Raw genomic sequence first — 22,270 nt, 5'->3', positions numbered from 1 at the left:
TTGCTAGCGTCTCTCCTTCACCTGTCATCCTGCTGGCTGTAAAATGTTTATGCTGAAGAACAGCAAAGATTTCATAAGAACTAAATTAATTTATGCAGATTACAAAATTGAACTAACTTAGGATAATCAGTCTAGTAAGTTAATTATTTTTAGAATTTATTTAAACGTCTTAGTTAAAACTAGCAGGAAAAGGTTTTATTTTGAAACAGAAAATGGAACTGTTAGATGTTTTGTTTTGAGCTTCAATTTTAAAAGCCTTTTTTTCCCCTGTTATTGCAGTTCTGGTACATTTTTAACTCATGCCGCTTAGATGAGAGGATGACTGCAGGTGTGATACATTAACTACCTTTCTCTTTTCCCTGTTCTCATGAAGCTAATGTGGCTTGACAGAAACATGGGAAACATGAAGATGGACCAGGGTCTGGTTGCTAATGTTTCATATGTCGCATGTGAATAATAGTAATAATAAAATAAAATAAAAAAAACTAGAAACAAGAATGTTTAACCATTTGATGCATAGATTATTACAATCTCAATTAAGATATTTTTTTCAATAGTGTTCATGTTGCGAATGAAAAACGTAACATTTATTTCTTACAGTTTTTTACATGACTTTTGACTGCATTTATTTGTCAAACTGATCAACATTACGTATTGTGAGAGACTATGGAATAATATGATTTTTTTTAATAAACTAATGCAGCCACATATTGTAAAATATGCTAATACTGTCTATTAGAATGAGTCAACAATGAACATGATGTATAAATCAGTTTCAAAAACATTTCAAGATTGCTTTTTCTTCCTTGGTTTATTTCTTCTTTTATTTTTCTTGCAGTAACAAGTCCTAGTGTATGGATCAGCAATTAGTACCTATGTAGTCACTTAAATGCTACTTGTGCAGAATAACAATGCCCTCTAGTCTTTTAGGAACTGGAAAAGCAAAATCAAATTCTGGCTTTTAAAGAAGGCAGTGTAAGTGTGCTTTAATTAGAGAGAGCTTTTTGCACAGGACGCAGTGTAATTGTCTGTCTTTTCTCTCTCAGCAGCCCAGGACATTTCGACACAGTGGGGCAGATTGTAGTGAACGGACATTTAATCATCCTCCAATTTTCATCAGTGCACTTCATCATTCCACCAGCCAGCTAGCTGACCACATTTCGATCAACTAAACTGATACGAACATAGTTAGAAGTGAAACAGGGCGAGACAGCTTGGGCAGGATCTCATATAACACTATTTGTTTTCTGTACATTCTGGATATTGACTTATTGCTTGTTACAGATCTGCAAGAAAAAGATTAAATTGCAGCTTTCGGTTTGCTGAAGCAAATTTTTATTCTTTGAGATCTCTTGGGTTGAGATGTTTTTGTTTCATTTCAGCTAGCAACTATGACTCATCCTGCAAAATACTCAAAATGTGTGTATATTGTTAATGCTTTACCACCTTGACACATTGAACTGACAGACTGTCTCAACACATTTTCTGCATGTGGAGCTTCAAACCCAGCACATCTCTTAGTTCCTGGGTTTGAATCATTTATGAATATACACATTTAGCCTCGTTATCCTCAACAGACCCTACAAACATGAAAGTCATAGCAAATATTGTAAGGAAACACTTTTTGCCATCACATATTTAAACCTAAGGAACCATCATGCGATGATGTCAACAGGAAGACTGATTTGCTTTGCCTTCTGAATGATTCATCCACATATTTGGCTCAAGGTGAGATCTGGAGAGTGTGTAGGATCCTTCAGAGTAATATTGGATCTCATTGTAAGTTTATCAGGATTCTAAATGCTGAATCAGTCAGTGGTTCATTTTTTTTTTTTTTTGCCTTCACCACCTTGATTTGTTTCCTTAGTGTCATGTCTTGCTACACCCATAGCATTTTGCAAGTGGAAATTGGGGGTACAGAGGTGAACTGTCTACATGTTTTGGGGGAAACTCCCCCTCTCAGTTCCTTCCGACTAGCCAGCAGCAATTAGCAAACACCTGGCAGAACTGCACATATGCTGAGCTCATTATGAGCTACTTCTCATATAAAGGGGTAAAAAAAGAAAGTTGTTAAAGGGTTAATTGAGGAGCAATGTTGTGATGGCTTCCCAAAGGCAGAGTTTCAGAAAGAGCAGGGATTTTTAAAGGGACAGAGGCCCAATTTCAAGATGCTAAATTACAAAGTCAAATTTCTTTTAAGTGATATGTCATATATACAGCATTTGTATAACATAGTTAATAAAAGGTAAAATAGCTACTTGATTGTGCTATAAAATGGCACTATGTTCCTGGAAAATACATAATACTGCCCCTTTAAGATTTTTATATGAAGCATTTTTGAAAACTGTATCTTTTTCCTTCCTCTTCACAATAATGAACTTCTTTTTATTGTTGTGTTACATAAAACCCTTATAGAATATATCACAGTTTGTGGCCGTAACCTGAAAAGCTAAAGCAGAATAATTACTCTTCTGAGGCAGGCAATGTTTGCTATTGATTGAAGTTTTTACAAAAGTCTTCTTCAATGCTTCTTCTAACTGCAGCATTAAAGAAGATATATTACCCATCAGTATTTGTGGACAAACCCAAAATGCATTCTTCATATTTTCATTTTCAGCTCTCATTGGTAGATAGGGAGAAGAAGGAACCTCCAAGACTTCCAGACAAATTTTCTAGTGTAAAATGAAGTCTGCACCTCCTCCTCCACACAGACAAAACAACACATGCTCCAATCCAGAGGACCAGCTTTGGTTCCATAGGACTGGCTTACCATCAGTCATCCAACAGATGGATTTCTGTTACAGTTTTATAAGCCAAGGTGCCAAGCTCACCCAGTGAACTGGCAGGCACTCCAAAGGAGCCCCTCTGGCAAATTCATGTATCTTGTGAAGAACAAGAACTCTGGTGTAGTTTGCCAGGCTGCATAAAATTAGCTTTAACGCCACAAGAGACGCTGTGTCACTGTGGTTCCTTCTTTATGGTGGAGATAAAACAGACAGCGGGAATGGGTTGTTTTTCTTCTAGACCTCACAGTTATGGCATTTCATTTTCTAAAAGAAACTTCAGCATCAGACATGCAGGAGATTTCACTGAAACATGTCATTTCTTGCACCTACTTCTGACATGTTCTGCTAGCATCTCAGAGACATACATTTATGTTGTGTACGTTTATTTCAGTAGCATAAATGATGTGTGTCACAATTATTAGGCATGTGAGCATTTTGACCATGTCATCATTGTACAGCTCACGCAGTACAAACTTGAATACTTGTTGAATTTAAGAATATGAGGTGATGTATATTTGTGTGTAGTGAGAGAGGGTGTGACCAAAGGAGATCAGCACCTCATCTGAAGGTGTGCAGAATTATTAGTCGGTTCTATTCCTAGGCTACCTAAGAAACATAATTAAAAATCAGAACTTGTAAAATGTCTGAGAGATTTTCAGCACTTATATTGTAGCATAAGCATTTGAGCTGAAGCATTTTCTTGCAAACAGATTGAAAAACTTGTATTTGATACTGAAAGAGCTGAGAAGATTTAAACATGACGCAACTTGTTATCCTGCAGTGTTGTAAACTTCAACAACTGCAGCCCACCCGAAGGCCCAAGAAGTACCAGATGTTCAGTGGTCAGAGACAGGAAGGCAGAAAACCAACCACCACTTGACAAGACATAAAGAGAGGACATCCTGCAGCGTTGGCAAAAGGAAGGCACAACGCGCTGCCATAAAAACGTCAGCTTTTTGTCAACACCACAGAATGAACGAGGAGCACTGAAAGGTAAAGCGGAGGTGATCATTTTTAGAGGGCGTGCTGGCCTGTACTGACACTCTGATTAGCTTCAGGTTCCAAGTATGTAATGACCTGCCACCGTCACTAATCTATTGCACAGTAAAAGTAGAGTACGCCTTCCTCATCTTGTTTCCGTTCCTCCTCCCTCAGTCTCAGAAGACTGATTGGATTACACAGCTGCTCATGACCTCCCTCAGGAGAAGCAGGGATGACTTGGAGGTTACTGAAATACATAGTGAGAGGATTTCTAATAGTTAGCTTAAGCCGCTTCTGGAATGTCTTAGTTCGTTAGTGAATTTCTGATGCAGATCTGGAGATATTCAGCAGTCTTTTATTAATTACTGGAAAGCAAAATATACCATTAAATTATATAATCTTTTCATCTTGTTTCAGCAAAATTTGAGTAACTCTTGAAAAATGTTCTGCATCCACTTTGACCATGTTTGAGCTATTTTGCAAAGAAAAATGGGGCAATATTTTAAGTCTGCGGAGGAGTGTGTGTACGTGTGATTGATGAAATGAGGTGTAACAGTCAACATAGTCACACAGCTACAACAAATACATTAGGAAAAATGAGCGGGAGCTGCTGTGTTCTGGTCTGTGATCAAACGCTGCAGAAACACAAGCTTGAAATGATTTCCCTTCAGAAAGAGGGAGCAAATTGGCCTGAGAGTTGGAAGAGAGGTCAGGGGGAAAAGTGAGAAAGCACAGAAACAGTATTACACCGAATCCTACATAACGGAGATGGATGAAGTACTGGGCATCCAGAGGGAGGAGACCTGAAAGAGAACTGATAGAGAGATAAATTGTGCAGTCCTGCAAGCGATAACAAACACATCGAGTATGAGGAAAATGGATCAAACGCTCTTGCCAGTGGTGGCAAATTGTGTTGAAGTGTGTACAAGCACAAGTGCATTGTGCAAGTTGCGGAGCAAGTGGGTGGTGCCACCCACAGTTGTTGACACCTCCAGTAAAACCACTGAATAAACTAAACTTTCACTGATGTAGCATAATCTGTAAAATCCAACCTTAAATTTGACAGCATTTATTCAGTGGAGACAAAAACACCTGTAGACTAAAAATTTTTTTACCAAAATTATATGTGACACAATTATTGGTGCAACTAGCAATCACATACGGATGAAGGATGAATATCAGGTAAAGTTCATGTAGCCCACTGTTAGGTATTGTAGAGGTTTGACGATGCTGTGGGCTTGTTTTACTTTCAGAAGCACTGGGACATAAGAATCCATGATATTGTGAACTTAGGGTTAGTGAAAGGGTTAATACAAATCTGCTGGTCTGTGCCGGCAATGTGACAATCTGTCATCACTGAGTCTTTCAAGAAGCCAATAGTAAAATAAATAAAAAAGAAAAGAAAAAAAAACACGGAGAAAATAACAAAGAAATGATTCAAGCGACACAGAATCAAGTCCTCAGACCTGTGGGAAATTTACTGGGTGAGCCGAAGATAAGCCAGACTATGAAGGACCCAGGAATATGGACAATCATATTGAGAGATTATGCAAAAAATAATTGTCAAAGTTTGCTTTCCATGCTTGGTTTGTTTAAGAATTAGACTTTCTGGATGAGGTCCCAGCAGTTCTGAGGAATAAAGGGCTTACATCGCAGAATTATGTCCTTTAAAGGATTTTAACTCGTGCAATTTATTCAACATCTAAATTAGAGAGTTGTAGTTTTGATATCAAATACTGCTTTGATTTTTGTTTTTATATTGTTGAAATATCTGACAAATACACCCCATGTTTAGCTTTAATTACAACCGTACAGCACTTTGACTTTTTCTTTGCAATGCGCACAAAACAGACGGCTACAAAATCCAGCCGTAATTAGAAAACTGAGATTTACAATTGTCCTTTTTCTTACAAAGCCCGCATTTCATATCAAACACGGAGTATTGAACTACACAATAGAGGGAGGTTTTAAACGGGCATAAAGGGAAATATTACCTCGGCTCATTTTGTAATTAATCTCCATGAATCCATTCTGTAGACTTTAAGGAGTCTCTGTTTGAAGGTATTGTTATTTTTGTTGTCTTGAACCCATAGATGGCCCACCGCCCAGATCCTGCCAGAACAAATGAAGAGGATACCTTTCCCATAAATCCCAAGAGGTGACTGAAGAGAGATCATACAAATCTCTAGTCCTTTTGATGCTAATGCCTGCAGCTAGAAGGGTCGGAAGGTTGATAGGTAGATAGATATTAGCTAATATAACTTTATACATATGTACATATGTTATAGTTTCATTGGATTCTAGATTATTATTATTATTATTATTATTATTATTATTATTATTATTATTATTATTATTATTTTATATCCAAATAATCATACAACTTTATCATTTGATAAAAACCTAAAAAAACATCACAAATACTATCATATAGATGTATTTGACTTGAGATTCAATTATTTTAGTATCACTGCCCATAATTAGCAGTTCCTCCAGCAGGGGGTGCAGTGTTCCTGTTGCCCCTAGTTCTCACAAGGCCACTTTTTTGGCAACGCAAACATAATCACACTAACTACAGCAAAGTCCAGAGCTGTGGCGGCAAAACACAGCTGACCATCCGAGAGATAAGGAACACGTCAGGCATGAGTTAAAATCTGTCCGTGACTCAGAATACTAATCTGAGATGTCTTCAAAAAAGAATCCTGAACAGTCGGTTGCTATTCGAAGCACATTCCTGCAGAGTTGTGACCACAAACAACACAGATTAAGGGCTGCGGATCACAGGGCGGCGTCTCACGTGGAGCATACTGTGTGTCTGCATACCAATCAGCTCATTCTGTATTTCGCCACACACACAGGGACCGAATCTCGCGAACTGCAACCTCCAATCAGCGCAGCAGCTGCCAATGTCAGACATTTACTGTTAACAGATGAAATCAGAATAAAGCCACAAATTTCTCTCAGGAGTACCTTGGTTGCTACAAAATACAAACCAAGAAATTATTACAATTTTAGAGTTTCCTTTCTGTTTGTTTCTACTCCTCTTGATTGTGAGGAGCTTCAGCGTTTTTTCTCCCCGCTAAATCGAGTGTCATTCAGGTCTCCTCCAACCCTGAGCCAATTTGTGCCAATTTGAATAGTTAGTCTCCTTAAAACATGGTCTGTAAAAAGTCTTATTTCCAGCCAATAACAAGGCAATAAAAAACTTTTTTCCAGATGTATTTTCTGATAAATGCTCTACGATCTTCTGAGGCTTTGCATGGTGTCACGTTCAACTTGGGTTCTCGACCCCCATTCTTCATGGAATTAGTTCCAGATTTGTAAGATCTTAAACTGTTCCAATGATTGTGACTGTGGATATGGACACGTTCAGGTGAGTCACTCCATTTCCAGACTGATAAGGATAAAGACGTGCAGTCGAAGAAAGAACTGATATCATGATAAATAAAGACAACACGAACCACGGTGAGAGAAAACCAATTTGTCCACTTGATAACGATAAATTTAGTTTTCTGTATGATCAAAATAAAAAAAAATTCTGAATTTAAGAGGGATGAGGTAGTGATGAGCTGCAGCTCATCTCTGATGATGGATGCCGTGTTGCGTTCACTGACAGAGGGAAGCAGTTGGTGCATGTCCATTGCTGTCTGTCTTTATATCGCCGATGCTTGTTTGATTCCACATTACTACACATGCGGACTTTCCTCAGTCTAATACATTTAATGAATGTGTTTGACATATTTTGTCTTTCAGAATATATTTTAAAATGGTTTACACATCTGCACCAGAGGTCCAAATAAATATCTAGGTTCCTTTATGTCTAAGATTTAGCTTAAAAAAAAAGAATAAAAAAAAAAAGTTTTTACGCTACTCTTGAAAAGCAGACATGATATCAAAGTTATTCAGCAGCATACAGTAAGACAGCTCTGGACAAGCAGAGCTAAAAATAATTTCTCTCACTGTCAGCAGTCCTTCAGCGGTCCACTCATTTGAGATAAAAGTAGTCGGACCAGCTCCCTGGGGCACAAAGAGCGCAAACACCTTTCACCTCTCAGGCATGTCAGTCCTGTAGGTTGCACTCTAGAAAATGCGGTAAAAATACAGGTGTAATTTCAAAGGGGGAACATTTTCAAATCTGCACACGATCCGCAGAGACCGAATGTTAAGTGATCGCACTGTTCACACAAATACTGTATGTCGACATCTTGGCTATAAACATAAAACACAATTTATGTGAGATGTTATACTTTCAAGTATAATTTTGTGCTTGCATTTTTACACGGTGACCAAACCTAGGAGGAAATGCCTTTGTCTTGCGGTTGTTTCAATGTTTCTTCCTCTGAAAAAAAGTGTTTCAGCAACGATGTGACAGATTCATCGTTTTACCAAAAGGAGAAGAAAAAAAATGACTCATTTGCTGTTGCTTATTTTCAGAGAGCTTTTGCCAGCGACGTGTTTTCAACTGAAGAGGGAGCAAATTACAGGCTAGCCATACACATCACTTTTCAAGAGGCAGCCTCATTGAAAATGCAATTGACGGTCTCATTCAGCAGCAGTCCGGCACGTCTCGGTTTTTAACCGAGCAGATGAAAAAGCCCCAATAAGATGTGATGAAACTCATACATTTTAACAAGTCTCCTCTGGCTTGGCCTGTTCTCAGATCCTTTGGCTGTCTGGCCCCATCAAGTGGCAAACAGTCACACACCGCGGGGTTAATCAGTGTCACTAATGGATGCTGAGCAGCCAGGAAACATGACCGTAACAAGTGGAAATCATCGGACGCAAGATTGCACAGGCCAGGAGGAATTCAAATCATATGTCCTTCATGGTTGAAGGAAACGGGGAAGCAAATGGCACAGAGCATCTTTTGCAGGAGAAGCACATCTCAAAAGGTTGCAGCACACAATGACAGCGGTAATTGATCATTGTTGGTCAATAATCAGTAATGAAACTACTGCAGAACAAGTATTAGCACCATATTTCTGTTAAAGGACACAGCAAGGACAATCAACCAGTTTTCCACAGGTAAACACTGACATAATGTTTTCAGTTTACCTGTGGAAAACAGCAGACAATAATAATTATCCCAGCTAATAAGCCTGAGAGATGAAACACTCTCATTTTGCTGAATACAGGGTGAGCTTTCTGATTCAAGTATGCGTTGTAAAATAAAATCAAATAAAAAGCAATCTGGTACTTGTCCATCATGCAACAATATGAAAGTTCTAGTTTGCCTCTCTTCTTTCTTAAAAAGAACGTCACGATCAGATATGCAAAGACATGAAACTTACCACACACATTAGTTTTGTTGGGAGAATGATTAAATAGAATAGAGGATGTGAACAAAGTGCTGTGCTGGACTGATTTTTGGTTAGTCAGATTTGATTTTGCACAGGGACGCTTTTAAAGCAGGAATCTTCTTGCACATGATCCTTCTGGAATATGTTTTCTTATACATGCTTCGGACATAGCCTGCACGTCTGAGTGCATTTTTACCAAACGTGGCACAACAATAAGCACGTGTATCCACAGCAAACGAAACATAGACGTCATTGTGGGTGACTCTAAACGGTTCAGAATTGAAAGAAAATTCACTTTATTGTTTGCAGATCCTGCAGGTTTTAAAAGAAGTGGAGTTATTGTATCAGGGTTTTTCATTTTGGGCCCTTCCCTTTTTGCAGTATGCAGAAGCACATTAATGAAATAATTTACTGGCTAAAGGATCACAATGGACTTATTTTGAAATTCATCCCGGCATAACCAGGGGTATTTGTTGTTTCAGATTACCAGGTAAATGGCGATAACTTTAATGTATCTGAATCTACAACCAGTCATTATAATCAAGGGTCCTATTACACTTTGTTTATCAATTATACATAACTAAACACGTCATATCCATTTCTTCTCAGTGTGAGAAATACGTGGCGGGGCGTTTAGCTGTGTGTACGTGTTGAAATGTGACCTTTTCACCATAAATGCTTGAGATAACTAAGCCTGAGAAATATGTGTGTAGTTATTTAGCTATACACAGAAGCATAATCAATTGACAGCTATGGCTTACTTTAAATTCCTGGGTTTCAGCAACACATTGGAAACCCAGGAGGAATTCATTGAAACTGCAAAAACCAAAGTTGTTGCAGTTTCAGAACTGCAACAACTTTAGTCACACAAGCGTCAGAAGCTGCAGGCAGCCTTCCCACCGGGCTACTCAGTGAAAAAGGAGAAGACGATTAGCCCAGCACCAGAGCTGAGTTTAATCAACCTGCCTCTCTGAACCAGCGCTGGACGATTCCCCCTGCAGAGAAGCAAAAGCCACACGCACCAGCACAAGGAGGAAAAATCCTTAATGGTGAGCTCGGTGACATAAAACAAACTTGGCATCCATAAAAGATCAATGTGAAAGATGACAGCAGGATCTTTTTTTCTTTTTCTTTTGACAGATAAAGCCTCTTACGCTAATTTCTCACTTTCTAGGTGGTATAAATCCTTATTCAAGGCTACAATAAACACATTTATGGGAATGGAGAAAAATGTTTCACCATCACATGGAAAATGGATCAAAATTGCTAAGGTCGAGATCTGCACAAATGAAGGGCCTAACCTGCTACTATAGAGCCATGTAGAAACCATGTATTAAACAAATCGAGACAGTCTGATGGCACAAGCAAGCCTGGTTTCTTCAAGAGGTACATATCCAGAAATGTGCATAAAGCAATTTTATTTAACTGATATGCTTATCTCATTTCTTTTCAAAAACACATTTCTTGGTTGAATGAAAATAATTTGAAATCTAAATCCGTCCGCGGTATGAATAATTTTGAGAATAACTGTAAGTTTATGAAAAGCAGAGAGCACACAGATAGTAGGTAGTGTGCATTTCTCTGTTCGACTATTTTTTTTCTCCAGGCTCAAGGTCATAACATCGCCCCTCCTCCCGATGGGTGCCAACGCATCAGCCTCTTTATGGTTCTCTCTGGTCTTGGCACTCGCTTGTGTTTGACACACTGTGATTTTACCCTCCAGCAGTTTTCAATTTAGATTGCGAGAATTAGCTTGTTCTTTACGGACAGCGGAGAAGTAAATCTTAAAAAGCTGCTGTGAAAGCACAGTGACAGTTTTGTCTGTGAAGCCTTTCTGGTAGACCCAGTGTCAAGAGTCAGGCTGTTCTGATAGAAGCTGACAACCCATTAGGCTTGCATAAGCGCTCTAAAATGACACGTTCTGATACGGTTCCCTCTTTCTATGTCCTCAGAAAGATTTCTTAAGAGGACACAGCAAAAGTTTGATTTCAAAGGATGAAAGTTTTTATGCTTCCTTGAAGAAAAAAAAAAAAGTCACAAGTCAGAGGCTATAATGGGATGGGGGCGTTTAAAGCTGCCTGGAAAAAACATCCAGACTTCAGTGCTGTCTTGAGCTGCCAAAGACCTCAAAAATCTTCCTCTTTCTTCAGCTCTATGAAGCTGTTTTTATGTTAACTTATAGTTGTTTTGTAGATCTATGTTTGAGCTTTCGTAAAATGGTTGTTTTTATGCCAAACGATATTCACTTATATTTCAGTCTTCACTCTAATAATGCAGTTGTAATAAGCGTCATTCTCCTTGAATGTGCACCGTCTGGCACATTTTCTTCAGAAAATACTATCAGGTGAATCAAAATGTAAACACATTCAAAGTCAAACTTTTTGCACTAGTCAGTACATTTTAGTGCATGTAGAAGATTTAAATATTTTTCACATAGTGTATCCATGTAAAGTCTCAGTATATGCTGTTCTCTGTTCATGTCATCATCTTGGAGTTTTGAACGTTTTGGGTTCAATTTCAGCTTTTCACGTGCTCGCATGTCGATGTAGGCCTGGGCGAGGCGCTTAGCACTAGAGTGCCTACGGATCTGGATTTTGGTGTATCAATGTATGAGCGTCTGTGGGAGCAGCTTATGTTTTGGGTGGCTTGTAGGACTGGATGTTCAGTCTAATTCAATGAAAAATGAAAAATCAATTCATGTTTAAAATTTGTATTACTCCAAAAATAATAACTTATTTACTGACTGGGACTATCGCTGCGCTACAGCAACATCAGTGATGGGTAAATATACTGGTTTGGGGTATAAGCCAGGGCTGGTTTTTGTGCCACCGGGACCATAGAGAGAGAGAGAATTTGCAAAACAAACCACTTGGTCCTAGTTTGCTGCAGTTTTTCCATGTAGCTTAACTCATTCATTTGTTTGCTACAGCTAAAGATAAGCTGAGTGGAAAAGCTCTAAACAAGCACATTGGATCAGTCATCTCTGTACATAGTATCTGGTGTTTAACATCACCCTTTTGATACTTCCTAAACACAGAACTCTGTTTTAATTATGCTATAAGTGTTTTTAAAGGAATACATGTAATACATTGCATCAAATACTTTTACAGCAGAACATATTTATTTCTTCTCTTCAGTGTTTCTTCTATACATAATCGGTGGCACTGTGTTACAGATTTGGAGGTAAACAAAGGAATCAGAGGCTGGTCTTGGGGCATGACAGGCAGAATAACAGGTTAATCTGGCAACAAAAAAGAAGAAAAAGCTAAACTAAACAGAGTATATTGCAGAAGAGAAGTGCAGGAAGGGACACTAAATAAATACACAGGGAACAGGAAAAACAACTATGCAGAACACAATTTGTAAAGCTAATAAAAGGACTAAACACCAAACTCAGAAGAACCAATACCAGGCCATAGAACAAACACCAAGAATACCAAAACCCAAGAACGAATAGAAACTCAAACTAAAACCCAAAAACATTGAAGTTGTGATTTGGGTTCAGTTTGAACTCAACTACAAGGCAGACCGCTCACAGCGAACCAACTGTAGAATTAGATGGAGCGCTTTTAATTTGCATAATTTTTTTTCATGACCAGATATATTTGCAAACAGCCAATTTTATCTTTGTCCTAAACTTGGAAAAAGAGATCCAACCCTTTTTTTTCAGTCAGCCAGATAAAAAGTCCTCTGGCATTTCTACAAATAACCTTAGAAATTAAGAATGGCATAATAGAAAATTGTGTTTTAAAACAATAACTTCTTAAAATCTCTGTATACATTGAGACCCATGCCCACAACAATCAACTTTTATTTATTTTTCTTTTTTTTAATGAAGCATTAAATATATGTTTAGCTTACAATCAAGAAAAGTAAAAACAATAAGCCTCTGTATGGGGGAATGGAGGCATGATTTTCATACTGGGACTGCAAAGATCTCTAATCTGTTGTATTTTGGTTTAGCAAACAATCAAATCAAGTAAACGTGAAATGAGTGTGACATGTACCATGTTTGTTTTGAAAAGCTGCTCCAGATAACATGAGTTAAACAAGTACCGCCATCCTGGTAAAGCATCTCAATCACCTTCTATTGATATTTTACCAATATTGCTCAACAATTTGCAGCAGGTGTGTGACATGAGGAAGACTGCAGGTCTTACCTGGACCGTCGGGCAGTGCTCCATTTTACCCAGTGCTGGTTCTGGAACCAGAAATTTAGTTCACATTGTTTAAAATTAGTGCAACCATTAATCATTTCCTCAGCTGACCCGGCAAAGACAGTCTGTCTCCACTCCTCCTGTCCTATCCCTGATTCGAGAGTAAGGCTGGAAGAAAGAACCATTCAGCAGCTCCTCGGTGGTGAGCATCAATAACAGAAGATGAAGCAGCATTCTGCATGCATTAAGTCAGTCAAAAGATGCTGAGGACTTGTCTGCGAATTTAAAAAAAAAAAAAAAATCATCTTATATATATGTCAATGCCAAACATGCAATCGTTTAGAATACCCCAAATAATTCAACACCCTAAACAAACAAAAATAAATACTCTTGCTCCTCTTTTTACTAAGGCCAAAGCTGCAAGAGCACAACTGACAGCTCTATAAATCTATCCCAATTTAAGAGCTGGAGCATCTGAACACCGGTCAGCAGACACAATGCATCAGCTGGAGGGCAGAGAGAGGCAGCGCTGAAACAAAGCTGCTACTTCTGCAGCTGCTCAGGCCCATGTGGGTTATCTTCCTTGACATTACTCAGATGAAATCCATTTATGTTGTACAAAGAGGCAGTAGAACCAAACACCTGAGCAACAACAGGTGTAAATGAAATAAAAAAACACAGTATGAATTTAAAAGGGGGAGTATTGTGTAAAATTGACATGCATGTCATGTTATAATGCTATTCACTCATTATAAGCACACATGGAGTGTTGCTTTGATTCATTCTTGTTTTCACGGTTGGTGTGTGCTTGGTGTCAGCAGCATCACTGTCTGCACTCTGTCTGCGCTATGGCCAGCAGAAGACCGCACATTGCTGAAGGCATACCTTTTGAATTGTACACGTCATATAAGCTTTGGTGGGTTTTTTGTTATACCAGAAAGTAACAGTGGGTATTAGTTGTTCGCTGTTAGTATGGAGGGAAAAAACCCCCAATAAATCCATGGTGCCCCTCCACTGTTTGTCTTCACTGCTTATCGTAACGCCTTTCCGCCTCTTCCCAAAGCTGAGCAAGCTGATAGGTACCTGTCAGCTTCTGCTTCTGTTTGTACATTTTATACTACGGGGAAAACTAGTGAGGATTTACAATGTAGCAAGGCCATAAACACTGAGACCTGATTGGAGTATTGTCTTCAGGACAAATAACCCTAACCCTACCCTAAATGCTCATAACAGCAAAATGAAATAGCTCAAAGCAATGTGAGTGATTTCCTTTTATCTACCTCGAGGTGGGGAAAATTCTCCTCTAAATGTTTATTATTATTATTATTATTATTATTAGCTACATAAGACTTTTTTGCATGTACCGGCATCATTATTATGACTTATTCTAATTAGTAGGTGGTATTTAAAGACACATCCTTCTGTGCTTTTTAAAAAATGCAATCTGTTTCACACGACTACATTAAAATCAGCCGATAACAGTTTGATAACAGTTTCTGAATGGTCCCTAAATGGTGCATCTAGCTGTACAAACACTAGACTCCCCTGTAGAAGCTCGAATAATGATTGACTAGCCTGAAGCATGTTGATGCAGAAAAAAATATTCCCTGGGTGGCTGACGACTACTTCTAAATGTTTGTACCGTAACGACGTCTGACTTTCTCGCCTTTGACATGCTCTGATCACAAACGTTTAACCAGTCGGATATCCGCACATAATTACATCAATATGAACGCTTACGAGTACAACCACAGGTTTCCTTCCTGTGACTCTATTGTCAAAAGTATTTGCTCTTCTACTTTCACACTTACATGTGACATCCTTTTCTTTAGTCAAAGGATTAAATACAATTTTGGTCCAGCCTGTAAACCCCTTGGAAAGTTTAGGAGTGGTATTATTATTATTATTCTAATATTGGCTCATTCTACCAGAAACCCATTTGTGAGGTAAGATGTGGTATTAGAAAGTTTCTGGTCTGTTTCATCCCAAAGCTGCTCTGTTGGGTTGATGTCAGGAAACTTTGCAGATTTTTCCTCACCATGCTCCTTGTGGACTTTGCTTTGTGTGCTGATGTGCAGTCATATTAGAACATGACTAGAAACTCCAGTTGTGGGACATTTTTACCCTATGTGAAGGCTTCATCGCTAAAAAAAAAAAAAAAAAAAAACTTATAAAACATGCTTACTTTTGTTTTCAGTAATCAAAACAATAATAAAGAGAGAGACTTTTTTGTTGTTGTTTTTTTTTCTCAGATTTACTTTAATGGGATGTTCATACAGACTTCAATAACATTCAAGCTTCAAGCCACTCTGAATGCTTCCATAAAGTAAACCTGGCTTCAACATCATTTGAGGTCAAAGGCAACTGGAGGGAAAAAAAAAAAAAAAACTGAATGAGAGTTTGAACAAGACAAAAAGGAGCAAGTCAATAACCAATCAGCTCACAGGGTTCAAACGTAAACATGTTCATTCACTAAACGTTTCAAATTTCATATTTTTCCAGTGTTTTAGGTTCGGCCGGTGACTTGCTCCAGTTAAGCATCAAGCAGATCAGGCAACCGAAAAGCCAGATTGTTTTGCCACACAGACTGCTAAAGCATCATAGCGCAGCTGTTCAAACTATCTCCATTTTACTCCTCCACATTAGCCTTTGTTTCTCTTTTTCATGTTTTTATGTCAGTGCAGAAAGAAAAAGAAAACATTGCCATGTTAACTGACCTGAGCCTTCAGAAACTTCTGTTATATGTTGTTGAACAAGACAGACAAATGTTACCAGTTTTAAGAGCTGCTGATTATTTTGGGGATGCTCAGCTAGTTTCTTGAACACATGTGACAGCATTGCTTAGCACCATGAAAGGGTAGAGATTTAGCACAGATTTAAAAAAAAAAAAGAAGTTTCTGAAGGGTGCAAAGAGGATGGCTCTCCTTTTAAAAGACTTCAATAGTATCTTTTGGAACTGCTTTGCTGTGTGACAGACTTGGTGATGGTGCCACCATAACCACCAGACATGCCACCATAGCCAAATCCGGAGCTGCCGCTGGACATTCCTGTGGTAGAAAACAAAATGGGAAGGTTAACATTTCTTTTTCTTTGCTATTACACTGGTTTACTTGTGATAATGATAAATCACGCTGGACACCTACCACCGCCTGAGGTGGTCTGCTGCACGTGGATGGTGGCGCAGGATCCTCCGCTGGTCAGTCTTTGAGAGAAACGACGGCATGTTAGTGCTTAAAGTGGTGGCTTGAGCTTACAATTCACCCTTGAAACATAAGCATTTAAGTTTTCCCCCACCTGTTCTCTTCTCCTTCCAGGAGCTTCCTGTAGGTTGCAATCTCAATGTCCAAGGCGAGCTTGATGTTCAACAGGTCACTGTATTCGCGCACCTGCTTGGCCATCTCTGACTTGGCCTTTGTCAGAGCCTCCTCCAGATCCTTGATGCGAGCCCTGGCGTCCTTTACTGCCAGCTCGCCACGTTCCTCTGCCTCGCTGATCTGACTCTCAAGGCTGGATTTCTGTGGGAAATGATGTCACAAACGTCTGAACGTCTAAACAAGACTCTAAACAATAATAACGCCAGACAGATGAGAGGTCGCTGAAGCGCACCTGTGCTTTGACAGCCTCGATCTCGTTCTGAAGACGTGCGATCATGCGCTTCAGGTCAGCGATCTCAGCCTTTGTTGAGCGCAGGTCTGTTTCACACTGTCCTGCAGAGGACTGCATCTCGTCGTACTGTCAGTCAAAAAATAAAAACCGAACATCAAAAATCAACAATTAGGAAGGTTAAAGGCTCACACTTTGCAGCCGAATAAGGGGAAGAACATCGACTTTAACGTTGCTTACCTTCTGCTTGTACCACATCTCTGCTTCAGCCTTGCTGCGGTTTGCAATCTCCTCATACTGAGCACGGACTTCAGCCACAATGGCATCCATGTCGAGGTGACGGCTGTTGTCCATCTCCACGATGACGGAGGTGTCCTTGATCTGTCCCTGCAGCTCACGAAGCTCCTACACAAAGAAGCTGCCAAATTAGCTCATTTGTGCAAGAAAATTGTGACTACACTAATAGTCATAACTCTGTATCAAGTAGCTCGATTTCAACCGTAAAAGTCATACGTACAGCTTCGTACACGGCCCTGAGGAAGTTGATCTCATCCTGAAGAGCATCAACTTTAGCCTCCAGCTCCACCTTGTTCATGTAGGCAGCGTCGACATCCTGGAAGTACAAGAAGCAGGCATTCGTGAGACTTTTTCAACACTAATCCATAGAAGCAGCTGAAACAATTAAAAGAGCCATTTTCATGTTGTCTCACCTTCTTCAAGAGCACAAACTCATTCTCAGCAGCTGCACGCTTGTTGATTTCATCCTCGTACCTGGTGAAACACAAAGCCAAATCATGAGCATACCACACTTTCAATATCTGCAAAGTGAAAGAAACTCTGGGCATATATGCTGCTTTTTTCCCCCTAAATACTAACTTATGCTTGAAGTCCTCAACAAGGTTTTGCATGTTCCTCAGCTCTCCCTCCAGCTTAATCTTCTCGTTGCCAAGCCCATCAAGCTGTCTGCGCATGTTGGCAATGTAGGCCTCAAACATGGCGTCAATGTTGGAGCAGGTTGTGGTTTGTTCCTGCAGGAGGCTCCATTTGGTTTCCAGCATCTTGTTCTGCTGTTCCAGGAAACGGACCTATGGAAAAAAAAAGAAGAAAAAGAAACTCCATTATGTCTTTTTTTTTTAGTTAGTTTTTGAGGTAGTACTCTTCATATATTTGAAATGATACAGAATGATGTTTGATAGTACAAAATATTTTAAGCTGAAAGATAAAAGTAGAAAAAAAAACTGGGAGGAGTTGTGTAAAACAAAGATTTAAAGGGTGTGTCACTTCAGGGATAATGCTTGAGAATGTCTACCTTTAACTGTGCGACTGATTACATGTATACCTATCTAAACTGCCACACCTTTGCTGAAACAGTTGCAACTCATCGCTGCCTCAGTTTGAGTGCATACTCTTTAATTATTTGTTTTGTTGGTATAAATAGCTTTAAATTGGTATGACACCAAAACGTTCATATAAAACTAGGAGCGTCTCAGAAAATATTTGTATTGTTGGGCTATGACTCAACCTCCAGCCTCTATTGAGTTATCATAACCACAATGTTTCTCCAGCCATAAAAAAAAAAAAAACTAGGTGTGGCACTTTAGGCATAAAAGACAAAGCAGTAGTGTGTCATGAAATGATTATTTTCTGAACTGTCTGCAGGAAACTGCAGAGCACAAAAAAGACATATCTAACTTCAAATTGAAATGTGTGGTTTTAAGATAGAATCAGGTGAAAGTGAATTTACAGCCATGTAGTTAAAATTCATGTTGCCCCTAACAACCAGGTGATAGGTGTGCAATGTGCAAATGGTAGACTTTGGACTCCATGGAAGCAGTGCAGATATGTCCCGGTTCTTTACTCCGGTTGACCAGCTGAGAAGTGAGCATCGATATGACTGATGCTATGTTTACTCAGTGGGCAGAGTTAGCTGCCATGGACTCAGACAGGCCATCCAGGCAAACGCAGTAGATTCATTTTTTTTTTTTTTCTGAATTAAAGGATGAGGAGGCAAACTGTCACATGAAAGTCTGACTTAATATTTTTATGAGCTGCTCTGGTTCTAGACACCACAGGTCAGAGCTGACTGTGCTGCAAGGATACAATCCACAGCTTCCCTGCTCTGCAGTCTCCATCTTTCAGCCTACAAAAATCCTAAACACTGCATTTGCGTTCAACTTTCTCGTCATTTACTTTCACATAGCGGTTAAAGATGGTAGAATTAGCTGCAATTATCTAAGGCAAATCAAGCTTACGGTAAATGAACCGGGGTGGAGATGCTGACACCAACCTTGTCGATGAAGGAGGCGAAGCGGTTGTTGAGGGTCTTGATCTGCTCCTTCTCCTGGGTGCGTATAACCTCGACGGATTTGTCAAAGGTGTAAGGAATTGGTGCCAGCAGACTCTCGTTGACCTGGACAGCTGTGATATGTGGCACGACACCCTGCTGGCCAAAACCCTGATGGCCAAAACCCTGATGGCCAAAACCCTGATGGCCAAAACTCTGCTGGCCAAAACTCTGCTGGCCACCATAGCTTCCTGACTTCAAAGACGTGCTGCTGAAACCACCAGAGTAGCTGGGTGCAGAGGCATAACTGGAACCGTAGCTGGTCCTGGAAACACTGCTGACTGGTGTGGCGTAGGACCTTCGGATGCTGTTGGAGCTTGTGGTTGACATTGCCTTCCTCATTTTGGCAGAGTTAAAGGTTGTCCGCTGGCTGAGCAAAGGAAAGCTGGAGATGCGAAAGCTTCAAAAGGAGAGCCAAGTCCCTCTGAGTGTCCAAATGCTGATACTGTCTCCTTTTATGCACCAAGCAGGGGGCGGGGAGGCTCTTCTTCAGCCACCTCAACCTGTTCTCTCACTTTTTTGCTGTAAAGCCTCCGCTTTCCACACCTATGCTGAATAACAGGAGTGGCTAATCCTGTTGAACAGGTAGGAAGGGATCGCCAGGAGATAAGCTGTGACACACCCTGTCATGGGATAGACTCCGGCGAGAAAAAAAAGGAGACGAGGTAGAGGCAAAGCGCTACAGGGAACCTCCTTTTTGTGGTGTTACTTGGTTTATCTTGGATCAGTTTTACTATGTTTTGTGCATTTACATGGGCTACAGGCAAAATAATAGTGAAAATAAACAGTTGAATGAAATACATTGATCAACTAAAAGATAATGTATGACCAAGTACACATTTCAGCTAAGACATAGTGGGTTGAGGATGCACAAATAGATTTCTGAGCAAGACAGAAAGCTTTATAGCAGAACATTATATTCTAATTATGTGCATTAGGTAGTTTTGCAAAGTGATGTAGTCTATGATGGGCTTGCTCCTTTTCCAACCTCAGTTGTCAGATTTCCTTTGAAAGGATCAATTTTATGTCAAGAGATAAGATTTTCTTTCTGCTGAACCTCTTGCCAAAAAGCAAACAATAGAACAAACATGGGAACACAACTCCAAATATAAAACTTTATTACAGTTTATCTTTCTGTCTGAGTTATCTAATGAAATTTTTGCAATAATACAAGACGTTTTTGAAAGAAAAGACTGTAAAAAGAAAAAGACCCCTTAGGGCAGGGGTGTCAAACTCCAGTCCTCAAGGGCCACTCTCCTGCAGTTTTTTGATGTGCCACAGCTAAAAAACACTGGAATGAAATTGCTGAATTACCTCCTTCTTGTGTAGATAAGTTCTCCAGCGCCTTGCTAATGACCTAATTATTCTGCTGCATCAGGTGTGATGCAGCAGAGGCACATCTAAATGTTGCAGGACAGTGCCCCCCCAGGACTGGAGTTTGACACTTGTGCTTTAGAGCCTTTCAGTCTTAACATGCTTTTTCTTGAAATTATCCCCTGAGGTTGATCAGCGATGTGCATTGAACACTCTGAAGTTGTTTTTCTACCTGATGCATTTTTGCTAAACCCACTCCCTGGATTCTCAAACACATTCATTGCGTTGTTTCTCTCACTGCAACTTTTATTTTTTTTGGAATAGAGGCCTGCATTTCTTGTCATCCTTCTCCATCTTTTCACATGCACATGCCTTTAGCTTCTAACAAACGTGTCAAATTTTAAGCTAAAGCTCAAATAAATTCTTGCTCTGCACTTTCTCTTGTGAGAAAACTTTTTTTTTTTTTCATGACATTTTGACTATCAACAACCATAAAAATCCTGCAAATATTTGCATTTGTCCTCTGTGTTTTTTAAGCTGTGCCACACATTTTGACAGGATTAGTCAGAGTACATTCTTGTCCTCGGCAGCTGCCAATAAATCAGAGCAGCGATTGTAGCTGGGTGAAGTAACAGCATTTAGCCAGTCCAGTTTTGTACATGGACTGGCTAAATCCATGTACAAACTTGGACTTAGCCAAGTCCAAGTTGGCTAAGTCAACTTGGCAGAGCTCTTGACCAAGTCTGGTTACAGATTTAAGCATAGTACTAATAATAAATATATATATTTTTTAAATCAGTGGAGCCTTTTCTGTTCTTGCTAGAATTGCCATCACTGGTCATGACTGTAGTTATTAAAGAGTCCAAGCCTGGTCAAGTCAGGGTAACATGGAGCACTCATGCATGTTCGACCTGAAAGAAATTTGCTAAAGATGTCTGAGATGGCACAGATTATAATCTTGCAGAGAATGCACCTTGTGTCAGGCAGTGCTGCTTGCAATAGGTTGCTGCATATGTTACTGCGCTTAAAGAAAAGGGAGAGCAAATAAATCAGTGAAACTATAGGAAAGTGAAGCTGTTGAGGCTAAGTGATACAAGTCTATCCATGTAGCTTACATGTTACAGTCTCATTTTTGTAATTCCATTGTGAATAAATGAAAGCAGAGTAAATGCATACATAGCTTAGGTTCCACATAATGTAATTTCTTTCATCTCGGCTCGTAGTAAAGGAGTTGGGAGGAGTTAGCTCTCCGTTTGTACCCAAGAGATTTTATAGTTTTGGATGTCACAAGGCCTCTCCACTCTAACTTCCTCATTGCTGTCTTACATAGTGTACATTTAAAATTACAAATAAAATCTTAAACATTTAGATTTTTGATTCATGACTATATTTGCCTTGTAAATCAATTTAAACTGAGACTCATAATGAAACTTTATAGAAGTTGCTTTGTACCGTAGTATGTGTAAACTGGGTGTGGATGCCTAACAATGTCTGAGGTGTGGTCTGACGGGCTGTCCTCCTTTACACCACACACTTTAATAAGTGGACATGTACAAAACTGGACCGTTTAATCCATTCACAACATTTGCAGTAATGAATCAATCTCTCTGAGGCGTAAAATCCACGTGAGGTGTTGAATACCTGCACAGCAGGGCCTCACACGTTAGGTAATCTGTGATGGTAAAGATCATACTGGTGGTATTCCTTTGTGAGTTGCAGCGTAGAAACCAAAGTTTCATTCAGCTTTGCAAGGTTTAGCGTAGAAAGTGGGGTCAGGTCACGGAG

The 22,270-nt window shown here is 39.5% G+C and overlaps 1 protein-coding gene across 2 annotated transcripts; it reads right to left on the bottom strand.

The window, feature by feature from the left end:
* Nucleotides 1-15,459: 15,459 nt before the first annotated feature.
* LOC103139526 (keratin, type II cytoskeletal 8-like) lies at nt 15,460-19,618 on the bottom strand. Of its 2 annotated transcripts, XM_007554194.2 has the most exons (10): nt 19,342-19,618; nt 19,115-19,311; nt 17,704-17,912; nt 17,538-17,598; nt 17,345-17,440; nt 17,068-17,232; nt 16,831-16,956; nt 16,519-16,739; nt 16,368-16,426; nt 15,460-16,271 (listed from the first exon to the last, which is right to left on the bottom strand). In XM_007554194.2, the coding sequence occupies exons 1-10, from the start codon at nt 19,511-19,513 to the stop codon at nt 16,162-16,164; spliced, it is 1,416 nt and encodes a 471-aa protein (XP_007554256.1). In that variant the 5' UTR covers nt 19,514-19,618; the 3' UTR covers nt 15,460-16,161. The 2 variants fall into 2 exon arrangements, with proteins under 2 accessions (XP_007554256.1, XP_007554255.1); XM_007554193.2 differs by having other exon boundaries at nt 19,115-19,618.
* Nucleotides 19,619-22,270: the final 2,652 nt, after the last annotated feature.

This window comes from Poecilia formosa, unplaced genomic scaffold, assembly GCF_000485575.1.
Source record: "Poecilia formosa unplaced genomic scaffold, Poecilia_formosa-5.1.2 Scaffold62, whole genome shotgun sequence".
Taxonomy (NCBI): Eukaryota; Metazoa; Chordata; class Actinopteri; order Cyprinodontiformes; family Poeciliidae; genus Poecilia; species Poecilia formosa.
The sequence above is the reverse complement of the archived record's forward strand: the minus strand, read 5'-3'. Positions and strand labels throughout refer to the sequence as shown.

Excerpts from the sequence above, each read along its gene's own strand:
- LOC103139526 (XM_007554193.2), bottom strand. The coding sequence starts at position 19,513 with ATGAGGAAGGCAATGTCAACCACAAGCTCCAACAGCATCCGAAGGTCC. Across the intron at positions 16,957-17,067 it reads AGATGTGGTACAAGCAGAAG|TACGACGAGATGCAGTCCTC; the intron begins GTAAGCAACGTT and ends TTTGACTGACAG. Across the intron at positions 16,272-16,367 it reads GCAGACCACCTCAGGCGGTG|GAATGTCCAGCGGCAGCTCC; the intron begins GTAGGTGTCCAG and ends TTTCTACCACAG.